The following is a 19,872-nucleotide window of genomic DNA, read 5'->3' on the forward strand; positions in this document are numbered from 1 at the left end:
CGCACAACGCAAGACGACGAGGAGGAAACGGCAGTGGAGAAGCGGAGATACACCACCTTGCCTCGTACACGTCAACGCGTGCGCACGGGCGAAAGCGCGGTCTTGATTGGCCGCTGCCCTATTACATCCGTCGATGCAGTCCCGCATATTGTGACGCCGCGCGTTCGCGACCGCCCTGTCTAATCGATGAGCTTGCAAAGGAGGCTATAAATAGTCTACAGACTTCGTATAGACTCTATTGCCTTCCTACAGATATTTTTTGTGTATTCATAGTCTTTAGAGCGTCTATAGACAAGTCTTCAAAAATTGTATGACCATAAATCCATAGATTGTCTATAGACTGTCTATAGAATTTATGGACACAAGTGTTCGGACAGTCTATAGACTGGCTAAAGAAATCTTTGTTAGGACAAAGCGTGGTGAGAAGCACCATAGGGTACTTGCTGAGTGCAGAAGTCAAAATGGCGGATACACTTCCACGAACGCGTTCTTCGCATTTCTGCTAACCATTGTGGAAGGCATTAAGGTGACGACTTTTGATAGCCTGCCGTTTAGAACTACACGTCGCGTGGTTCTTGATGGATCCAATACGGCCGCTACCCTCATGAAACCGAAGGTTACGTACATAGGATTCCAACAACAGACCTTATAAGCGCGCTGGGAAGTATGAAAATGCTCCCTTCATACCGATTTCCATTCTTGTTGAAACAGTGCGCTGTTAATTTTGAGACTCGTTTGTGGGACCATTCTTGGCGGTACCATGATGGCGTCGCGTCACCCCCTGGTGACGAAGCTGAGCACAGCTACCTGCGCCACCTTCATGGTACTAAACTATTATAGTATTACAGTGCCTAGCTCTCCCGTCCGTAATGTTATATGCTTGGCTTTGAGTGTACTCATCAGCGAAACGAAAAATTCACAGGGATGCTTAATTTCATTACGTGTTGGTAATGCGATAGCATATTAGCGGCCTTTGATGCCTGTTCGGGAAGACACGTCAATTACGATCTGGTGACGTCACTCCCTGCAGCCAATGGGAATGCTCCGGTCTGGCGACGTCCCTTCTCTCCAGCAAATGGGCGAGTTTTACGACCAACGACGCATACTGGCCCCAGAGGGTTTCTAATGCTACTGCATTAAAAAGATGGTAGGGTTTTAATGCAGTTAAACCGAGTAGACGTACGAAATCATTTGTTTAGCTTGGTTGGCTCATGGCTTTGCTTTGGAAACTCCCGAGGCGTCATGCACAGCGCGAGAGTGTGTTGCAGTTTAACACGAGGCGTGGTCGGCTGCGGCGATAGCATAAACGCTCTCGAGCAGTGGCCAGTGAAGCTGATCTCTTTGAGCCGCCGCAGGTTTGAATCAAAGTCGAGTGAATAATTATTTTATTCATTCAAGGTCAAGGTCAACACTTCGCCGATGAATCGGCTTTTTGCAGATTTAGTCGTGAACAGAGCAGAAAGTTGGGCGAGTTGATTTAGGTGCACGGTGGAAAAACCCGCGTCGTGAAGCAGAGCGAAGGACCCGCGTCGTGAAGCAGAGCGAAAGACCCGCGTCGTGAAGCACAACGAAAGACCCGCGTCGTGAAGCACAGCTTTCGCTCCAAAACAAGATGCGCAAAAGTCCGACGTGTTGCCACTTGCAGCAAACGCGCACTTCGCCCCAATCGACAGCGGCTTCCGCGCGGCATTTCCAACGGCGCAAGCAGGCAGGCAGTTCAGCCTCGCTGCTCCCCGGAGGAGAATCGCGTTATATACAGCTTCTTCGCGTGCGCGCTCACAACTGTCAGAAGGCGCCATAACGCATGGCGTCACGCCGGCTCCCAAGACAATGCGTCCTTGTTTCTTTTGCCCCCTCGTTTTCCCTCCTCTCCCGATAGAGAAAAACCGCGCGGGCCTCGGCGGAAGGAACAGACCTGGCGCGGCATAACGCGTGCTCCTCGTCGAAGGCCAAAAACCGCGGTGCTTCTATATTACGCTCGTGTGCATAGGATTAATCTATTTGCATTATCTTCTTAGAACCTGGAGTCATTATATGCGAGGGAAAGTTCCTTTAGTACAACTTGGCGCTGGGTTGTTGGCTATGCATACTAGCTGGCTAATGAAGCGCGCAACCACAGACAAATATATTTTGCCGTTCCTTGTTTCCGTGGTTCAGCCAGATAGAAAGCTGGCACTCCGCTATTCAGCTGCTCCTAAGGAAGTACAGCGCGCAAATAAATAAAAGTGCAGGCCGATGCAGTCATTCGTGAACTAAACAACCAATAGCCGATATTCGGAATGCAAAACCGGAACGGGTGAACACGTCCGATGCAAGAAAGCTTTCAGCGGTGTACAGTACAGGCGAACGAGTCGATGCTTGCTACGCCGACTGGATTCGAGAGCCCCTCAAGAAGCTAACACCGCAGTTCCCAACAGCGCAGTTTTAGTGCTAAACCACCAGTACGCGCTTCCCCTTTCGAAAACTACACCCGGCAAACGTGTGCCCCGACTGTATTAGTGCTCTGAGGCGTACAGTATACTCTCAAGACAAAGGAGTAAAAAGGGAGTAAACTGGACTCTGGCGTGCTCCCTTCAATGAAAGAGAATACGCTAGAGTCCAGCTTACCCTCTTTTTACTCCTTTGTGTTTAGAGTAAAGGGAGTGCGCTAGAGCCCATATTACACCCTTTTTACTCCTTTGTGTTTAGAGTAAGTAAAGGGAGAGCGCTAGAGTGCACCTTACACCCTTTTAACTCCTTTGTGTTTAGACTAAAGAGAGTGCACTAGAGTCCAGCTTACCCTCTTTTTACTCCTTTGTGTTTAGAGTAAAGGGAGTGCGCTAGAGCCCATATTACACCCTTTTTACTCCTTTGTGTTTAGAGTAAGTAAAGGGAGAGCGCTAGAGTGCACCTTACACCCTTTTAACTCCTTTGTGTTTAGACTAAAGAGAGTGCACTAGAGTCCAGCTTACCCTCTTTTTACTCCTTTGTGTTTAGAGTAAAGGGAGTGCGCTAGAGCCCATATTACACCCTTTTTACTCCTTTGTGTTTAGAGTAAGTAAAGGGAGTGCGCTAGAGTGCACCTTACACCCTTTTAACTCCTTTGTGTTTAGACTAAAGAGAGTGCACTAGAGTCCAGCTTACCCTCTTTTTACTCCTTTGTGTTTAGAGTAAAGGGAGTGCGCTAGAGCCCATATTACACCCTTTTTACTCCTTTGTGTTTAGAGTAAGTAAAGGGAGAGCGCTAGAGTGCACCTTACACCCTTTTAACTCCTTTGTGTTTAGACTAAAGAGAGTGCACTAGAGTCCAGCTTACCCTCTTTTTACTCCTTTGTGTTTAGAGTAAAGGGAGTGCGCTAGAGCCCATATTACACCCTTTTTACTCCTTTGTGTTTAGAGTAAGTAAAGGGAGTGCGCTAGAGTGCACCTTACACCCTTTTAACTCCTTTGTGTTTAGACTAAAGAGAGTGCACTAGAGTCCAGCTTACCCTCTTTTTACTCCTTTGTGTTTAGAGTAAAGGGAGTGCGCTAGAGCCCATATTACACCCTTTTTACTCCTTTGTGTTTAGAGTAAGTAAAGGGAGAGCGCTAGAGTGCACATTACACCCTTTTAACTCCTTTGTGTTTAGACTAAAGAGAGTGCACTAGAGTCCAGCTTACCCCCTTTTACTCCTTTGTGTTTAGAGTAAAGGGAGTGCGGTAGAGCCCACATTACACCCTTTTTACTTCCTTGTGTTTACAGTAAGTAAAGGGAGTGCGCTAGAGTGCACTTTACACCCTTTTAACTCCTCTGTGTTTAGACCAAAGGGAGTGCGCTAGAGTCCAGCTTACCCCTTTTTACTCCTTTGTGTTTAGAGTAAAGGAAGTGCGCTAGAGCCCACATTACACCGTTTTTACTCCTTTGTGTTTAGAGTAAGTACAGGGAGTGCGCTACTTTACACCCTTTTAACTCCTCTGTGTTTAGACCAAAGGGAGTGCGCTAGAGTCCAGCTTACCCCCTTTTTACTCCGTGTTTATAGTAAAGGGAGTGCGCCAGAGCCCACATTACACCCTTTTACTCCTTTGTGTTTAGAGTAAGAAAGGGAGTGCGCTAGAGTCCAGCTTACCCCTTTTTACTCCTTCGTTTTTAGATTACACTGTGAGCCTCGGAACAAAAGGGAGTACACTAGAAGCCAGGTTGCTTACTCCCATACAGGCGTTTTCGTGTTTAGAGGGCATGAGAGGACGCGCACTGTCGTCGCTGCAGCGCCGAGGCGCGCTTGTTCTTTATTATTTCGTTTTTGCGCGTGTGTCGCGAAGAAACTAGACGCAGCCATCCAGAGCGCGCAGAAGAGCGAAGGCTGCGCTTCTTGTTTGGCGGCTGGAGGGCAAACGTTCGCGCCGCTGCGAAAAAGACGTTGCTGCTGCTGCTTATTAGCTGCGCGAGCTACGGTTACAATGTGTCAGTCGTTCACGCGGGCGCAGTTTATTCCGGCAGCTGCTAGCTCACTCGGGCTCACTGGCAGCTAGTGAAGAAACCCGAACCGCCGTTTATTCTGGAACTGCAACGTCGCTGTCTAGCACAAGGGCACGGAAACGAGCGTACCGGCAAAAGAACAGACAAGCTCACAGGCAAGCGACAAAATGTGTTACAAAACATTCAGAACATGTTTGCACACCGACCCTCTGGAAGAAAGCGGAAAGCTGCGGCAGCGTATAGGCATGACTGGTTAAAAAATACATTTATTTATGAGTATTGGAAACGCCAAGTGCCACACACACACACACACACACACACACACACACACACACACACACACACACACACACACACACACACACACACACACACACACACACACACACACACACACACACTATTTTTAGGAAAGCAAATGGCGCAGTATGTCTAACATATCGGCGGACACCTCAACCGCGCCGTAAGGTAATGGATAAAGGAGGGCCTGAAAGAAGAACGAAAGAAAGAGGTGCAGTAGTGGAGGGCTCCGGGGTAATTTCGACCACGTGGGGATCTTGAACAAGCGCGATATCGCACAGCAGACGGGCGCCCTTTTGGGTTTCGACTCCATCGAAAAGTGGCCGCCACGGCCCGGGATTTGATTCGGTGCCTTCGTGTTGAGAAGCCGAACGCCGCAACCACTGAGCCACCGCGTAGAATGATGGTCATGCTAGGAAGAGTACATGCAGCGGTAATGAAGCCAGCACTGCAAATACCGTAATAGCAGCAGCGCACTAACAACATCCCAAGCTGTACCACTTTTCATTGATAATTCTAGCCTGAAAGGTGAAAACTTTGAGGGAAGATGTCATAGTAAACATTCTTGTTTATCCTACACGTTTCCAATACTTGAGCGACGGATGTCCTCAATGTTATTTTAGCACGCCAATTTAACCCAATGGACGCGTTAAATTAAGAGCATTGAGCTCTCAGTATATATGCACCGTTTTCTTCCTGCCTGCTTCCTTTAAGTGTTCCTTAGTGAGTTTCTTTCCTGTTTTTTTGTTTGTTATTACAGCAGGCGACGTTCATTAGTGGGCATGGTAACGTCGCTCCGTAAGCAAACGCATCGCCATTACCTATACGTGTACCACCTGGTGACGAGCATGTGCATGCACCCAGCCACGAGCTAAGAGCATGCCGACTATACGCGAATCCCGCTATTCTGCAGGCGGTACAACGTACTGTACGCCATTGCGCGAACGGTGCAGCTCCGTAATGAGCGAACTGCGGCACACGCGCATGTGTGCTACTCCTCTGCCTCCTCCATAATTGCCCTCGCATTGCACAATACTGCCACCGACGCCCCTGCCACACTCACACATTCTCTCTCATTCTCTGCCGCGCACCGTCTATAGAATTCTGTGCAGCGGCGTGAAAACTAACGCTGGCCTTGCCCTGCCGCAGTGGCTCAGTGGTTAGGGCGATCGGCTACTGATCCGGAGTTCCCGGGTTCGAACCCGACCGCGGCGGCCACGTTTCGGTGGAGGCGAAACGCTAAGGCGCCCGTGCGCTGTGCGATGTCAGTGCACGTTAAAAGATCCCCAGGTGGTCGAAATTATTCCGGAGCCCTCCACTACGGCACCCCTTTCTTCCTTTCTTCTTTCACTCCGTCCTTTATCCCTTCTTTTATGGTACGGTTCAGGTGTCTGCCGAGATGTGGCACAGATACTGCGTCATTTCCTTTAACCAAAAACCAATTTTCAATTTTTCGTTGCAACCAATCGACAGTAGAATTCGCAGACGTGCCCTTGCGATTAGTCCTATGGCCGGACGCCCCAGCCAATCCCGGCAGGCGCACACACGACAACCAAACCGGCCCGGCCAATCACGAGCCGTCATTCGGCTTGCACGCGACGTCAGGGACGCAATGCTTGCGGGATAGGTGGCGGTAAAATAAGCGGATTAGACAAACGAGCCGAATTTTTCGGTTCTACCACCAACATGGCCAGTGTGATGTTAGTGCAAGTCAGTGACGTCACAACAGACGCTACAGCTTGCGTAACAACGAACGGTTTTTAGCGAGTGGAATACTCCCATTGCGAGCATGAAAGTAGGGCCCCAAAACAGCCCGCCGCACCGACGCAGAGGGGACGCGTACCACACGCGTCTGCTGCGACGTCCCACCTGCGACATCCTGTTGATGCCGCACCGGCACCGCCATGGCACATGCCGGCTGCTGCCGCCGCCACTATGGCGCGCAGGCTTGGAGAGAGGGGAAAGGAAGAGAGCGAGAGAGAGAGACTCCTCTGTGAGCCAGTTTTGACGCCGAGCTGTCACACGTCGCGACAGTGACAGCGGCACAGACCACGAGCCGAGTCGGCGAAGGTTGGTTAGGGGAAAAAATAAAAAAATAAAACAATAGGGAGGCTGAGCAGACACGAGCAGTCTCGCGGCTAGCGGAGCTCCGTCGTTTGCCATTAGCGCGTCCTGTTCCCTAGATTGCACCCCCCCCCCCCCCCTGCCCGCTTTCCTTCACACCAACGACACGAGGCCTCTTTTGAGAGTTAAGCGGATAGATAGAAAAAAAATGCCACGCAGAGGGAACAAGCATGTCGGGTATAGAGACACTTACATAACGCCGAGCTTACGGCATCACTGTGCATTTCGGAATTCGCTGATACGAGCATGGAGCTCGAACGTGGACAAACAAAGCGCGTGGGAATTGTGCCTTCGTGTGTGCCTGTGTGAGTGAGTGATTGCGCGAGTGACGGAGTGTGCTAATCAGTAATTGACAGTGAGTAGCCTCTCCAAGAGATTTGGTGCTGTCCGAAGAAGCAGTGTCTCAGTGAGCAAACATCACTGACTGCGCGTCTGAAGCCGCGTTTACATGAATGCGACAGATTACGTATCGAGTCGACTTTTCGAGAGAACAGAGGAAATTCTTAGAAGGAAAGGCGCGACCCGTCCTCTACACTCTTCCTCGATGTTTTTGCACTTTCCCTCGAAAAGGGGACTTGAGTCGTCTTTTGCGCATCCATGTAAATGCGACCCGAGTGGTCCAGTAGCCGCGTTTACATGAATGCGACAGAAGTCGACTCCACTCCACTTCTTGGGGGAACGTGCAAAAACGTCGAGGAAGAGAGTAGAGGACGAGTCAAGCCTTTCCTTCGCAAAACTCGCTCTTTCTTCACAAGTTGATTTCTGTACACTTCTGTCGCATTCATGCAACCGAGGCAAGTGAATGTCTGAGTGAGCGCAGGGGTGTGCTAATGAGGGCATGTCGGTATCTGTGTATATCGTGGTCATTGTACTATTGGTCCGTTTCGAAATGAGTGATACGTGTGGTCCGACCTGGGCGAGTGCGGGCTTAGAGGTATGTGAATACTCCAGTGTGTGATGTTCGTGAATTCGTTGCCGAATGAGTGAATGCCTGAGTAAGCGATTGTATGAACGTCCACGAGAGTGAGTGATTAAATTGATGTCCCAGAGAGCGACTGCAGTCGACCAGCGAGCCAGAGGACAACTCGTGTGTGCTGCCTCTGACGAGCGCACATAAACCAAACATGCCGTACCGAGATTTTAAACGGCTACGAGTATGGTTTGCACAGTGACACACACATGTATGAACAAAAAGTAAGAAAAAAATGCCGTTCGCAACACAAAACGAAGAAAGAGTAGGCAGATAAAAAAAAAAAAGACTGCACCTGCGCGGCTGTCTAACGGTTACTCTTTACCTTTTTGTTTTTTCCTTGTCAGCAAAAAAAAAAAAACGCCGTGCAAAGAGGAAAGTTGCGAATAAGTTTGAAGCCCACAAAGTGGATCTTGTGCTCCCAAAATCAGAGCACAGCTGAGGTCTGTCGTCGACTCGCCCGTGACAAGGTTATCTTCCCGCTTATATCTGTTCATTTACACTAACAAACCAACGAATCTGCAAAAGGTTGGTGAACTCGTAACCTGCTATCTAACGCGGTCGCTGCAAATATCATGAATGGCTACATAAACAATAGACCGCTGGAGATGCAGCGGAGATGTGCCAGAAATAAAATAAAAGGGTTTCATCTAAGTCCTACAATTCTAAGGACGAATGCGACGCAATTTTTTTCTTGCCACATCCCTTAAAAAATTGCTTCGACGGTCTACAGATTTTCCATAAACATTTTTCTACGAAGTCCACCGAATTTCTGCAGACAAATATTATGAACTAGTCTACAGACAATAGAAACTTTATAGACAGTCTACGGACAGTCTATAGATTTATGGGCATATACTTTTAGTCGACTCTTGTCTACAGACAGTCTATATACTATGAAAAATATCTACAGGAAAGCAATACAGTCTTTAGAGGTCTATAAAAAGTCTATAGACCGTTTTTGTAAGGAATACGTTTACGCGGGGTTGATCACTCGTTCATCTTGTTCTGCAAGACTCCTCGGCACGAACCTACCCTGTGAATGCAGAAATGTGTAGTAACCTCCACAGAAATACTTCCGTAGCCTTATTCCGCACTTTCATTAACGATGTGCACAAAACTTACGGCAGAGTGAAGTGACAGATAGATGAACATGCATAATGAGCCGCACTTCAACGACACAAGCGTAACAACAACTCATAATTAGCATGCGACGTTCCCACTTAAGTAGGCAAACACCGGTCGTTGTGAAATTTAATGCAACCAACGTTTTCTATTGAAGAAAATTATGCACCTCGCACACTATGTCACATACAAAACAGCCAAGCCCTTAATAACCCGGATGCGTTTGCAAGTCGCATCCAACCAAGCTTTTTGACAATCACCACCGCGGAAAAAAAAAACTTTACGCACGAGACTCAGCTGGAAAAGTGCCAGCCTAGGGAAAAAAACTCTGCTGACTCTCGAGTGGAGATCGGAGATATGGAGTGGCGCTGTAAATAACGAGATAGCAGTTCTGGAAGGGTGATTGCATAAGAACGAAACCAGACCCGCCAACATCGGGAAACCGCGCACAAAATTCGCGAGGCAAATGATCCGGGGCGGAACGGCCATCGAGTGCACGAAACGCCCTTAGAAAAATTGTCTATAATCTATAAACAATCTATAAACTTCTTATAGACTCTATTGCCTTCCTATAGATATGTCTTTTTGTCTATTCATAGTCCATAGACAAATGTCTACTAAAAGTGTATGGCCATAAATATATAGACTGTCTACAGACTACCTATAGGATTTGTATTGCCTATAGACTGTAGAGTTGAGGTGTTGAATGCTACAGGTGGGGTTAGCCTTGCTTATTCTGAGGTTGAGGTGTTGAATGCTACAGGTGAAGTTAGCCTTGCTTTATCTGCCGGCAATTGCTCCCCCATAGCGTCCCAATTCTATGCGAATAATGTCCTAAAGCCTGTTGCATGTACCCCGCTATGTGCAGTCTCTTATAATAGCACACATTCCTCTCCCGCAGTCACCATCTATGCACCATCTATAGACTGTCCTCTAGGCCTTGTCTATAGAGAGTCTATAGACTTTAAAGACAAAAGTCTATGGACAGTCTACAGACTGTCTAAAGAATTTTTTGCAAGGGCATATTACGCTGAATGCCTAACTCAACAGAGATTCAACAGAACATCAACGTATATTTGGTTCACTCAACGAGATTTCAGCAGAATCTTCATCGGGCACTTTCAATTGCATGCGCATCGAGTACACTTTGAAGATATCTTGTTGAGTTGTAAATCATATTTGTCTAAAGGATAAACTGACACTAACGCACGACAGTTAATTGGTAAGCAGCGGCGACGTTGTCAGCCTGTTTGACAGAGATTTTCACTCTCGATTTAATTGCGTCGAAGCTTGAATTTACAATGGAGTGACGTAAAGGCAGCGGCGCCGCTTCGGATAAATTAGCGCTTCCCGAAAAAGACAAACGGCCGACGCATCCACGTCAAAATTTAATGAAAAATTCCGAGTTGTTCACTCCATAAGAGGCGTATATAGCTGAAGCTGCCTTGCTCCTGTACACTGTACGAACAAATCAAGTGGGAAAGCTTGGTTGTCACATGTGTTTTGCCGCGCAGAGTTAACTAACACGAGTATAACAGGCACTGTCTGGATGCAAGAGGCGCCACATGTTGCAAAACGATGTCTAGCGATGCAAAAGGTCGCTTTCGGTAAATGACCCCCCCCCCCCCCCCCTTTCAACTTCGGGCGTCAGAACTGCAAAAAGAAATCAGTGCTGCTGGCGTCACATTCAGAGGAAACCATTAACATAGAATGTCTTTAAACTGACGAGCTCGGATAGGCGTAAGGAAGCGCGCTGTAAATTGCGTGAAGGAGAGAAAGATTTGACAACGCTGACAGCTGCCGCCAGAGGCAATGTTCTTGCTGCCACGTGAAAACTCAGTTGCGCATGGAAACAGTAAAGCTCTCGCTACAGCGAAGTAAACTTGCGAGAATCACCACTTTGTGCGAAGTCTTCCAGCTGTATCTTGAACGCCCTCTCCAGCACTCTGTAACAAAAGGCATTCTTCGGAATTCTGTATATTTTACCACAAATTTTGAGGCTCTCCTAAATGCATTTTTGTTTATAAGCGAGGTTTTAACCCGCCGCGGTGGCTCAGTGGTTAGGCCACTCGCCTACTGAGTCGGAGTACCCGGGCTCGAACCCTAACGCGGCAGCCGCGTTTCGATGGAGGCAAAACGCTAAGGCGCCCGTGTGCTGTGCGATGTCAGTGCACGTTAAAGATCCCCAGGTTGTCGAAATTATTTCGAAGCCCTCCACTACGGCACCTCTTTCTTGCTTTCTTTTTTCACGCCTTCCTTTATCCCTTCCCTTACGGCGCGGTTCAGGTGTCCAACGATATATGAGACAGATACTGCGCCATTTCCTTTCCCGAAAAAGCCGATTTTCATCGACGTGATATCCTGGCGCACCTGCTTTTAGCGAAGTATAGCTTATAACTAAATGTTTCGCCGCTTTATAGCGCTTGATGTCAAGGATAAATATACCACAGACTGAACTTTTGACATGAATAATAATAATAATAATAATAATTGGTTTTTGGGGAATGAAAATAGCGCAGTATTTGTCTCATATATCGTTGGACACCTGAACCGCGCCGTAAGGGAAGGGATAAAGGAGGGAGTGAAAGAAGAAAGGAAGAAAGAGGTGCCGTAGTGGAGGGCTCCGGAATAATTTCGACCACCTGGGGATCTTTAACGTGCACTGACATCGCACAGCACACGGGCGCCTTAGCGTTTCGCCTCCATCGAAACGCAGCCGCCGCGGTCGGGTTCGAACCCGGAACTGCGAACCTATTGTTTAAATGATTTTTTCTTGTCGACGTGAGAACCTGGCGCAACTGCTTTTAGCGAAGTATGGCTTATAACGAAATGTTTCGCCACTTTACATATAGAGTTTGCTGTCAACGAAATATATACTACAGACACAGCTTTTTGACTTGGGAAATTGTTGTTCAGGGGGGGGGGGGGGGGCAGCAGCGCGCTATCGGTGAGATAGGAGACAGTCTACCTCGTAGATTCCCGATAAGATTTCCGACCAATCACCGCCGAAGCAGAGTTCCTTAACGCTGACGAATGCGGCATGAAAGCTTCTCCGTACCGACGACGCCGGCGTGAGCTTGACAGATCTCGCTTCGCCGACATTTAGAAAGCATGCAAGCGCGCTTCGACAATGCGAGCCCAAAGCAGTGCGTCGCATATCCGAGTGGAAAGCAGATGTGAAGCGACGGATAATGAGCATCCAGCGACGGCAGTCGCAGCTGCGTTTCGAGGGCGAGGGCACATGTCTGCAATTTAGAACACGCCGACAGGAGCAGCAGCTGTCACGTCCCGCGCGAAGCTCGGATAAGACGAGTCAAGAAGACGCAGCCACAGGCGCCGCCGGTATTCAAATGCCGTGGTTATAACAACAACAACAACAACAACAACAACAACAACAATAATAATAATAATAATAATAATAATAATAATAATAATAATTGGTTTTGGGGGAAAGGAAATGGCGCAGTATCTGTCTCATATATCGGCGGACACCTCAACCGCGCCGTGAAGGAAAGGATAAAGGTGGGACTGAGAGAAGAAAGAGGTGCCGGAATAATTTCGACCACCTGGGGACCTTTAACGTGCACTGACATCGCACAGCACACGGGCGCCTTAGCGTTCTGCCTCCATAAAAACGCAGCCGCCGCGGTCGGGTTCGAGCCCGGGAACTCCGGATCAGTAGCCGAGCGCCCTCACCACTGAGCCACCGCGGCGGGTCCGTGGTTATAGTGCAGTGGAATCTGGTGGACTCGAACCCGACTAATTCCAACTTCCCGTTCATACGAAGTAAATACGCTCGGGTACCGTCAACACAAACTGCATTAAAAATGCTGCTTCCAATTCCAACACTGCGTAGTTCCAACAAAGGTTCGGTGCTATTCGTGTCAGAACTACAGAGGGAAACCAGAGAGGAACGGTGTTTGCAAAGCAGAGTACCGATGGGCAACTACTGCCCATGGAGGACCAGGTTATTCGACACATGGGACAAGAACAGACTGACAAACACCGAACGGGAGACTCTTCATAATAGCATGACACCACCGTGCTAAGTATAATTTTTTCGATACAAGGTTGATTAGGCACGCATTACTATAATACCCTTTTTCAACATACTGAAGCGGTGGCCTTGTGACTGAGCGTCAACCACGCATTTGTAAGGTGATAATAATAATAAGGTAATAAGGTAATAATAATTTTGGGGAAAGGAAATGGCGCAGTATCTGTCTCATATATCGTTGGACACCTGAACCGCGCCGTAAGGGAAGGGATAAGGGAGGGAGTGAAAGAAGAAAGGAAGAATGAGGTGCCGTAGTGGAGGGCTCCGGAATAATTTCGACCACCTGGGGATCTTTAACGTGCACTGACATCGCACAGCACACGGGCGCCTTAGCGTTTTGCCTCCATAAAAACGCAGCCGTCGCGGTCGGGTTCGAACCCGGGAACTCCGGATAAGTAGCCGAGCGCCCTAACCACTGAGCCACCGCGGCGGGTGGCATTTGTAAGGTGCTAGGTTCGATTACCAGTGCCGCCGAGTACGCACCGGTTTTCTGATGGGTATAAGCTTTTCCCCGGCCTGCTGCGCGGCTCACTCAGGGTTGAAATGCTTGGGAAAACGGTCTCGGGGCGAACCGTTGCTGATGAGGCCTCTCGCAATGTGATCTACAGTTACACCTGTCTTGCGCAAGCCGCCTCCTTCTAACAAGCATGTCAACCTTATCACTGCGCCTCATGCTCTTGCCACACTAGGGTGTGTTTCACTTTATCTCGCTGTCCACTCCATCTGTCAATCACAACAACTGCAGAAGCAACAAAAAAGTGCGCTTAGAGAGGAAATGTCAAGCCATTAGTGGCTCCCCCCTATACGGGCGAGCAACTTTCGACACACCAAGATTTTTAACGACAGTTTTATGCATTCACGTTTCACGTGACAGCGTACAAGGACGCACCTGATGGCGGTGATGGTCGCCTCTGCATACGTTTTTTTTTTAATTTTTCGCCAGAGTGTTTGTGTACGCGCAAGTATTTAAATGCTCGGAAAGCGCCTGTCAACTTCGTAAAAAGCTCGCCCTTATCACCCCTTCGGCTTTTCTTTCGTTCATGAAATATCTAACACAAAGGAAAATGCGAACAGGGCCGAGTCCAATGCAGCACATAACAGGATATCCTGCGCATAATCAACAACACAACATCGCGCCGTGTCCTTGCCGTCTACTTTCTCTAGTACGTGCTTGACAACGAGCTATCTTTTTCTACCATACAAGGAAAGAGCCCAATGGGTCTACTTCCGTTTTGGTTTGGTTTTTAGGGAAAGGAAATGGCGCAGTATCTGTCTCACATATCAGCGGACACCTGAACCACGCCTAAGAGAAATGATAAAGGAGGGAGTGAAAGACTTCTTTTTTAGAACAAAGTCCACGCTGACGCACTAGCAAGTCACAAAAGGCAACAGTCTGAAGTTTGGAACGAAACTCGGTAAGCATATTGTACGAACATGCCTCCTTCCCTGATGCCTGTTGCTCCATACCTGAGGATAGCAACAGTCCGGAAAAAAAAAACTGCCGGAGGCGGCAACGCGCAGCGAAGACTCGCCGTACCATATAGACTTGGTGGCTTTGTTTGGAAGCTACGCTGTCGGGAAACCTGCCTCCTATTAAACACGAAACGCCCTGGCGACAACCTGTCGCTGTCACGACGATCGCTGCCTCGAGACTTCAGCACTTTGCCATTTCGGTCGGGGAAAAACAACGCTTCCCCCGGGTGACACACGCACAAGCTGGACGCGCCCTTTTTAACAACGCCTGCGACCTGAATCGAGGCGGTCGTCCCTCACGTCTTGTGTCACCCACCCACTGTCACAGTTCGAAGACCGCTGCGAGCAAAATCGTGATGGTAGACAAACCACACAGCTGTACACAAACCGAGTTACTAGTAACCGGCGAAACGGACACGGCGACCCCCGAAAATGTATCTACCGGGCTGACGTCCGTCACAAAGCGTACAACGCCGCGAACTCAGATCACACAAACCCCGCCGCGGTGGCTCAGTGGTTAGAGCGCTCGGCTACTGATCCGGAGTTCCCGGGTTCGAACCCGACCGCGGCGGCTGCGTTTCGATGGAGGCGAAGCGCTAAGGCGCCCGTGTGCTGTGCGATGTCGGTGCAGGCTAAAGATCCCCAGGTGGTCGAAATTATTCCGGAGCCCTCCACTACGGCACCTCTCTCTTCTTTCACTCCCTACTTTATCCCTTCCCTTACGGCGCGGTTCAGGTGTCCAACGATATATGAGACAGATACTGGGTCATTTCTTTTCCCCAAAAGAACAATTATTATTATTATGATCACACAGCTACCGCTGGTGGTTTCTGCGTTGTTGTCGCCGCGACATAGCTATACGATGCATCAAACGAATGATCAAACTGAAGGACGAAAACAGAGAATAAGTTCACGTGTAAAGAAATAAAAAAATCTGAGGGCGCGCTTAAGTCTGCTTACGTGGAGGAACGAGAAAACACATGTTTTGGAAAAGGGAAACGACGCAGTAAATAGCTCGGGTCTCGACATCTCGGTGGACACCTCAACTGCGCCTTAAAGCATGTGCTCCCCTCCCCGACTTGACAACAGCCTACCCCCCTCCCCCCGACTGACGTCGGCACGCGTTGCAGGCAACGCAACGCCAATAATAAAATAATAATAATTTACCAAAATATTTTAATAAAATAATAATAATAAGGAAGGAAAAGATGTTTGCTAGCCCCGGCATCTGCCATCGATACTGAAGCACCTGAGCTGGGGCAGCGGAAATGAAGGATAGCAGGCAACTGCAACAACTCAGAAAAAGCAACACCACAGAAACGCACTGCGAACTCGACACAAATACAATATAAGCACGACAGAAAAAAAAACCAATTAAAGAAGCGCAAACCGACCGGCAACAGTAGAAACTCTGGAAAGCAAGACAACAGAAACGCGTCGCAAACGCAATACAAACACAAAAGGGAAAAGCTCGAGAGAAAACGGAACAGAGAAAGCTCAACAGAAACACACAACGAAAGACAGGAGAAGAGGGGACGTCAAAAGCTGCTACGAGGCCCGCCGCGTCGGCCTCAACTTCCCGGAGCGTGCCGCTGCGCTGTCGCGTCAACGGCGGCGAGGCTGGCTAGCGTTGCTAGCGCGCGAAAACGCCAGATGCGCGCTTCGTAGACGCGAACGGCTATAAACGCCGGGGCGGAAACGAGCGGCGGGCAGACCACGTGCGCCGCTCGATGGTCGAGGAAAAAAAGCGTCCCATCGGTAGAGACGTAACGGGCCGGTGTTTTCCAGAGAGACAGAGATAGAGAGTAGATCTGTGTGTTTGTACCACCGAAAACAAGCACGCACGCAGCGTTGCGCGGAGATATCCCCCGTTATTGATTACCGCGCTGAACCGGAACAACAATAGGGGAGCTAGGGGTAGTCTCGAAAGCGAACGGACAAGCTGCAGGACTAGTGAGGAATCACGGCAACAAAATGACAAAGCCACGCTGCGCCTCTCGTACGCATACAACCTCCTGGCGGCAGCTCTCCTGTCGGTTTTGAAAATAATTGTTTTTTTTGGGGGGGGGGGGGGAAGGAAATGGCGCAGTATCTGTCTCATATATCGTTGGACACCTGAACCGCGCCATAAGGGAAGGGATAAAGGAGGGAGTGAAAGAAGAAAGGAAGAATTAGGTACCGTAGTGGAGGGCTCCGGAATAATCTCGACCAGCTGGGGATCTTTAACGTGCACTGACATCGCACAGCACACGGGCGCCTTAGCGTTTCGCCGCCATAAAAACGCAGCCGCCGCGGTCGGGTTCGAACCCGGGAACTCCGGATCAGTAGTCGAGCGCCCTAACCACTGAGCCACCGCGGCGGGTTCGGTTTTGAAAACGAAATTGGTTTTTGGGGAAACGAAATGGCGCAGTAAATGTCCCACTTGTCGCGGCGGACACCCGAACCGCGCCGTAAAGGAAGGGATAAAAGAGGAAGTGAAAGAAGAAATGAAGAAAGAGGTGCCGTGGTGGAGGGCTCCGGAATAATCTCGACCAGCTGGGGATCTTTAACGTGCACTGACATCGCACAGCACACGGGCGCCTTAGCGTTTTTCCTCCATAAAAACGCAGCCGCCGCGGTCGGGTTCGAACCCGGGTACTCCGGCTCAGTAGCCGCGCGCCCTAACTACTTAGCCACCGCGGCGGGTCTCCTGTGCAGTTTTCTTCTCGCAGAGACGCGCAGTAGGCGATACGGAGAGGACGGAACGTAATGGTTATAACACCTAAGACATTGCAAATCAGCTATACTGACAAAAAAACAACAAAAGTATTGAACGTCTGGGAATATCGGACTCTGCGTCGACGTTATACGAGCGCATACGAAACAACACCGCGTAGTTATCAGCGGGAGAGAGAAATTCGAATTGACCTCTGCGCGACTTTGCTTCGCTGCGCAGACGTAGAGAGAAGGTCGTAAACAACAACACAACGAGGCTTACACAGCCTCTCGAAAATGCGTGCAGTATGGCGGACACGCGAACGCTCGTCAGTTGCTCCCTGAGCCAGCTTCCGTTATTAAGCCGTTGTTAAGGTTTTTCGAAAATGCCGCTCTATTCCAGCAACTCATCAGTTCCGAATGGTTTTCTTTTTTTTTGTAATTTCCTTTATCATGACCTTTCACAAACGTTACGTCATGGCGAGGTCCGGGGAAACGCTTATGCGAGAGCAGCTCGAAGGGAATAACGTCAACGGCTTCCGATCAGGCCGTCGTAAGGGCTAGGGGGTGATAGCAGGAGATCCCTAGATACGCTCCTGCCGCACAGCGCGTACAAGCCTAGGAAGACGTTATAAAGGGGGGGGGAGGGGGAAGGGTTAGGAGGAGGTGCAGTTGTAGACACAGCGGACGCGGCACTTTGGACGCCGAGTCGCCACCGGCGAGCGAGATAGGAAAACGCTATTTCGCCTCTCGTCTTTTGCGTCACACGCGTGCGACGCGGCGGCCGGAGAGCTAGCTGTCAAGGGCAACGAGGCGACAGTTCCAGCGCTCCTCCGCCGCCCGTAGCGTGCGGACGACGACGGCGGAAATAAAACAAGACGATAAAACAAGGAAAAGGAAGCGTTTCGCGACCTCCTCACGTTTGTGTCGCACTTCTTCCCGCTGAACAGAAGAAAAAAAAAACGGCAGAAAAATATCGACCCAGAGACATAGAGCGGATTGCTGGAACTGCAACAGCTTTTTGTTTTACGGCCGCAAACTGAGTACTGAAGAAGCAGCGAGTCTGATTGGCAAGAAGGCGAAATGCAAAGAAATTAAAACACGTGATGCATGTGCGCGACTACAGCACCACGATCATGAACATCTTTTGACGTCGCAGCAAAGGACCCGGCAGAACCGGGAAGTCGCAACGAGTAGACGGCAAAATAAAAGGTGCGTGTATTTAGCCGTAGCTGTCGTCGTGTTGTGCTGGCAGCGAAAAAAGCAACGGAAAGGGACAAAAAGATCGCGGATTTACAAGTTTCGCGAATTTAACACGGGCGGCGGTTGGTCGGAATATTGTGACCGTCGCTACGGAAACACAACCCTGCACTGCGGTCCTGTTGTCGCCGTCAATGTCGCGCTAATGTCAAGCGTCAAAGCCGGATGACATTTGGCGCCTCGCGCTCCCCCCTGCGACGCGGAGAACCGTTAATCGCGTTAACCGCTAAAATGGGGGGGAAAAAAATGAGGAAGACATTCGGGGGGACAGCGGGCTGAAGAAGATGACGAAGAAGGTTGTTAGAGAAGCTGCTTTTTTTCTGCACCGAGCGCAGCGCGTGGCAGTTACGACGTTTCGAACTTGACACAGCGGCACGTGGTCGCTCGCACTATCGAGACGCCGTCGCACGAGGTCAGCCACGCTGTGGCCGCGTTTCGAACCATGCGACACTCACCTCTCTTGGACTTCATCCTGGTGTGACTCGGCAGTGCGACGGCGACCGCAAATGTCACGGACTCTTCACCCCAGCGTCTGCTATTCCCATGTCGTGCTGCTGCGACGTCGTCTGCAACGCGCTGGACCAGAGTTGTCAGGCGTCTGCTACCCAGTTTCTGCTGCCGCGGCCGTTGCCGAGACGCTCCTCTTTCGGCCAATCCAGGGCGGCACACGCAACACACACACAACACACGAGACAGCAGCGACCACGAGATCGACAGAACAGGGCTGCGCGCGGGGGCAAACGTTAAGGCGGCGAGCGGCGCCTAGCGTCTGCTGCTTCACTCGCCGGGGCAGCGGCGGCGGCGTGCGCGGCGTTGCGCCAAAGTGCGGCTGCTCCCAGCGCCGAGAGCGCCGCCGAACCACGATCCACGACAGCGCCAGCGGCGAAGCCGGCTTTCTCGCTGGCTTCGCTGCTGCTTGCCAAGCGGGAGAGCGCGAGGCACACCGCACTCTCTCTCGATGTTTCCCGCTTCTCGCGGCAGCGGGGAGGAGGGCTGCTACCGCTGTTTAGACGCTGTTGCGACGCAGGCCGCGCAGACGCTTGCGACGCTAGCGACGCCGCAGCCGGTGCAGCGGCAGCGGATTCGCAACAGGTGCGCGCCCTTCTCCCGCGACGACCACGTCGTCTGCTCCGCGGACCGGCGCTAGCAGACGACACGGCAGCCCCTGACGACGCCGCCGGCGCCGCTGGCAACGGAATAAGCCGAAGGAGAAGCCTGCTTTCTGGAACCTCCGCCGCTCTGTGTCCCTGTGCTGTCGTCCACCATTTCGCCTCGCACTAACATTTGTCTCCCCGAGCGAAGTGGCTAGAGTGGTTTGCTTCTACGCCAGAAGTGCGACAAGAACTGGACGACTACACTCGATGTTTACGCATTGCTACGCCTTGTCTGTATACCACCCCTGCGTTTGCTCAAAAAAGGTGTGTTGTGCTCTCG

General features: G+C 50.2%; 1 protein-coding gene across 1 annotated transcript in view; it reads right to left on the bottom strand.

Annotated features, from left to right (window-relative positions):
- LOC144106924 (uncharacterized) overlaps positions 1-19,359 on the bottom strand; it is a 143,525-nt gene extending 124,166 nt beyond the window's left edge. Inside the window, exon 1 of the mRNA XM_077639885.1 lies at positions 18,894-19,359. Coding sequence (XP_077496011.1) covers positions 18,894-18,909 — 16 coding nt within the window. The 5' untranslated portion in view covers positions 18,910-19,359. The remainder of the gene's footprint in view (positions 1-18,893) is intronic.
- Between the last annotated feature and the right edge of the window lie 513 nt (positions 19,360-19,872).

Source organism: Amblyomma americanum, chromosome 10 (assembly GCF_052857255.1).
Source record: "Amblyomma americanum isolate KBUSLIRL-KWMA chromosome 10, ASM5285725v1, whole genome shotgun sequence".
NCBI classification, from domain to species: Eukaryota; Metazoa; Arthropoda; class Arachnida; order Ixodida; family Ixodidae; genus Amblyomma; species Amblyomma americanum.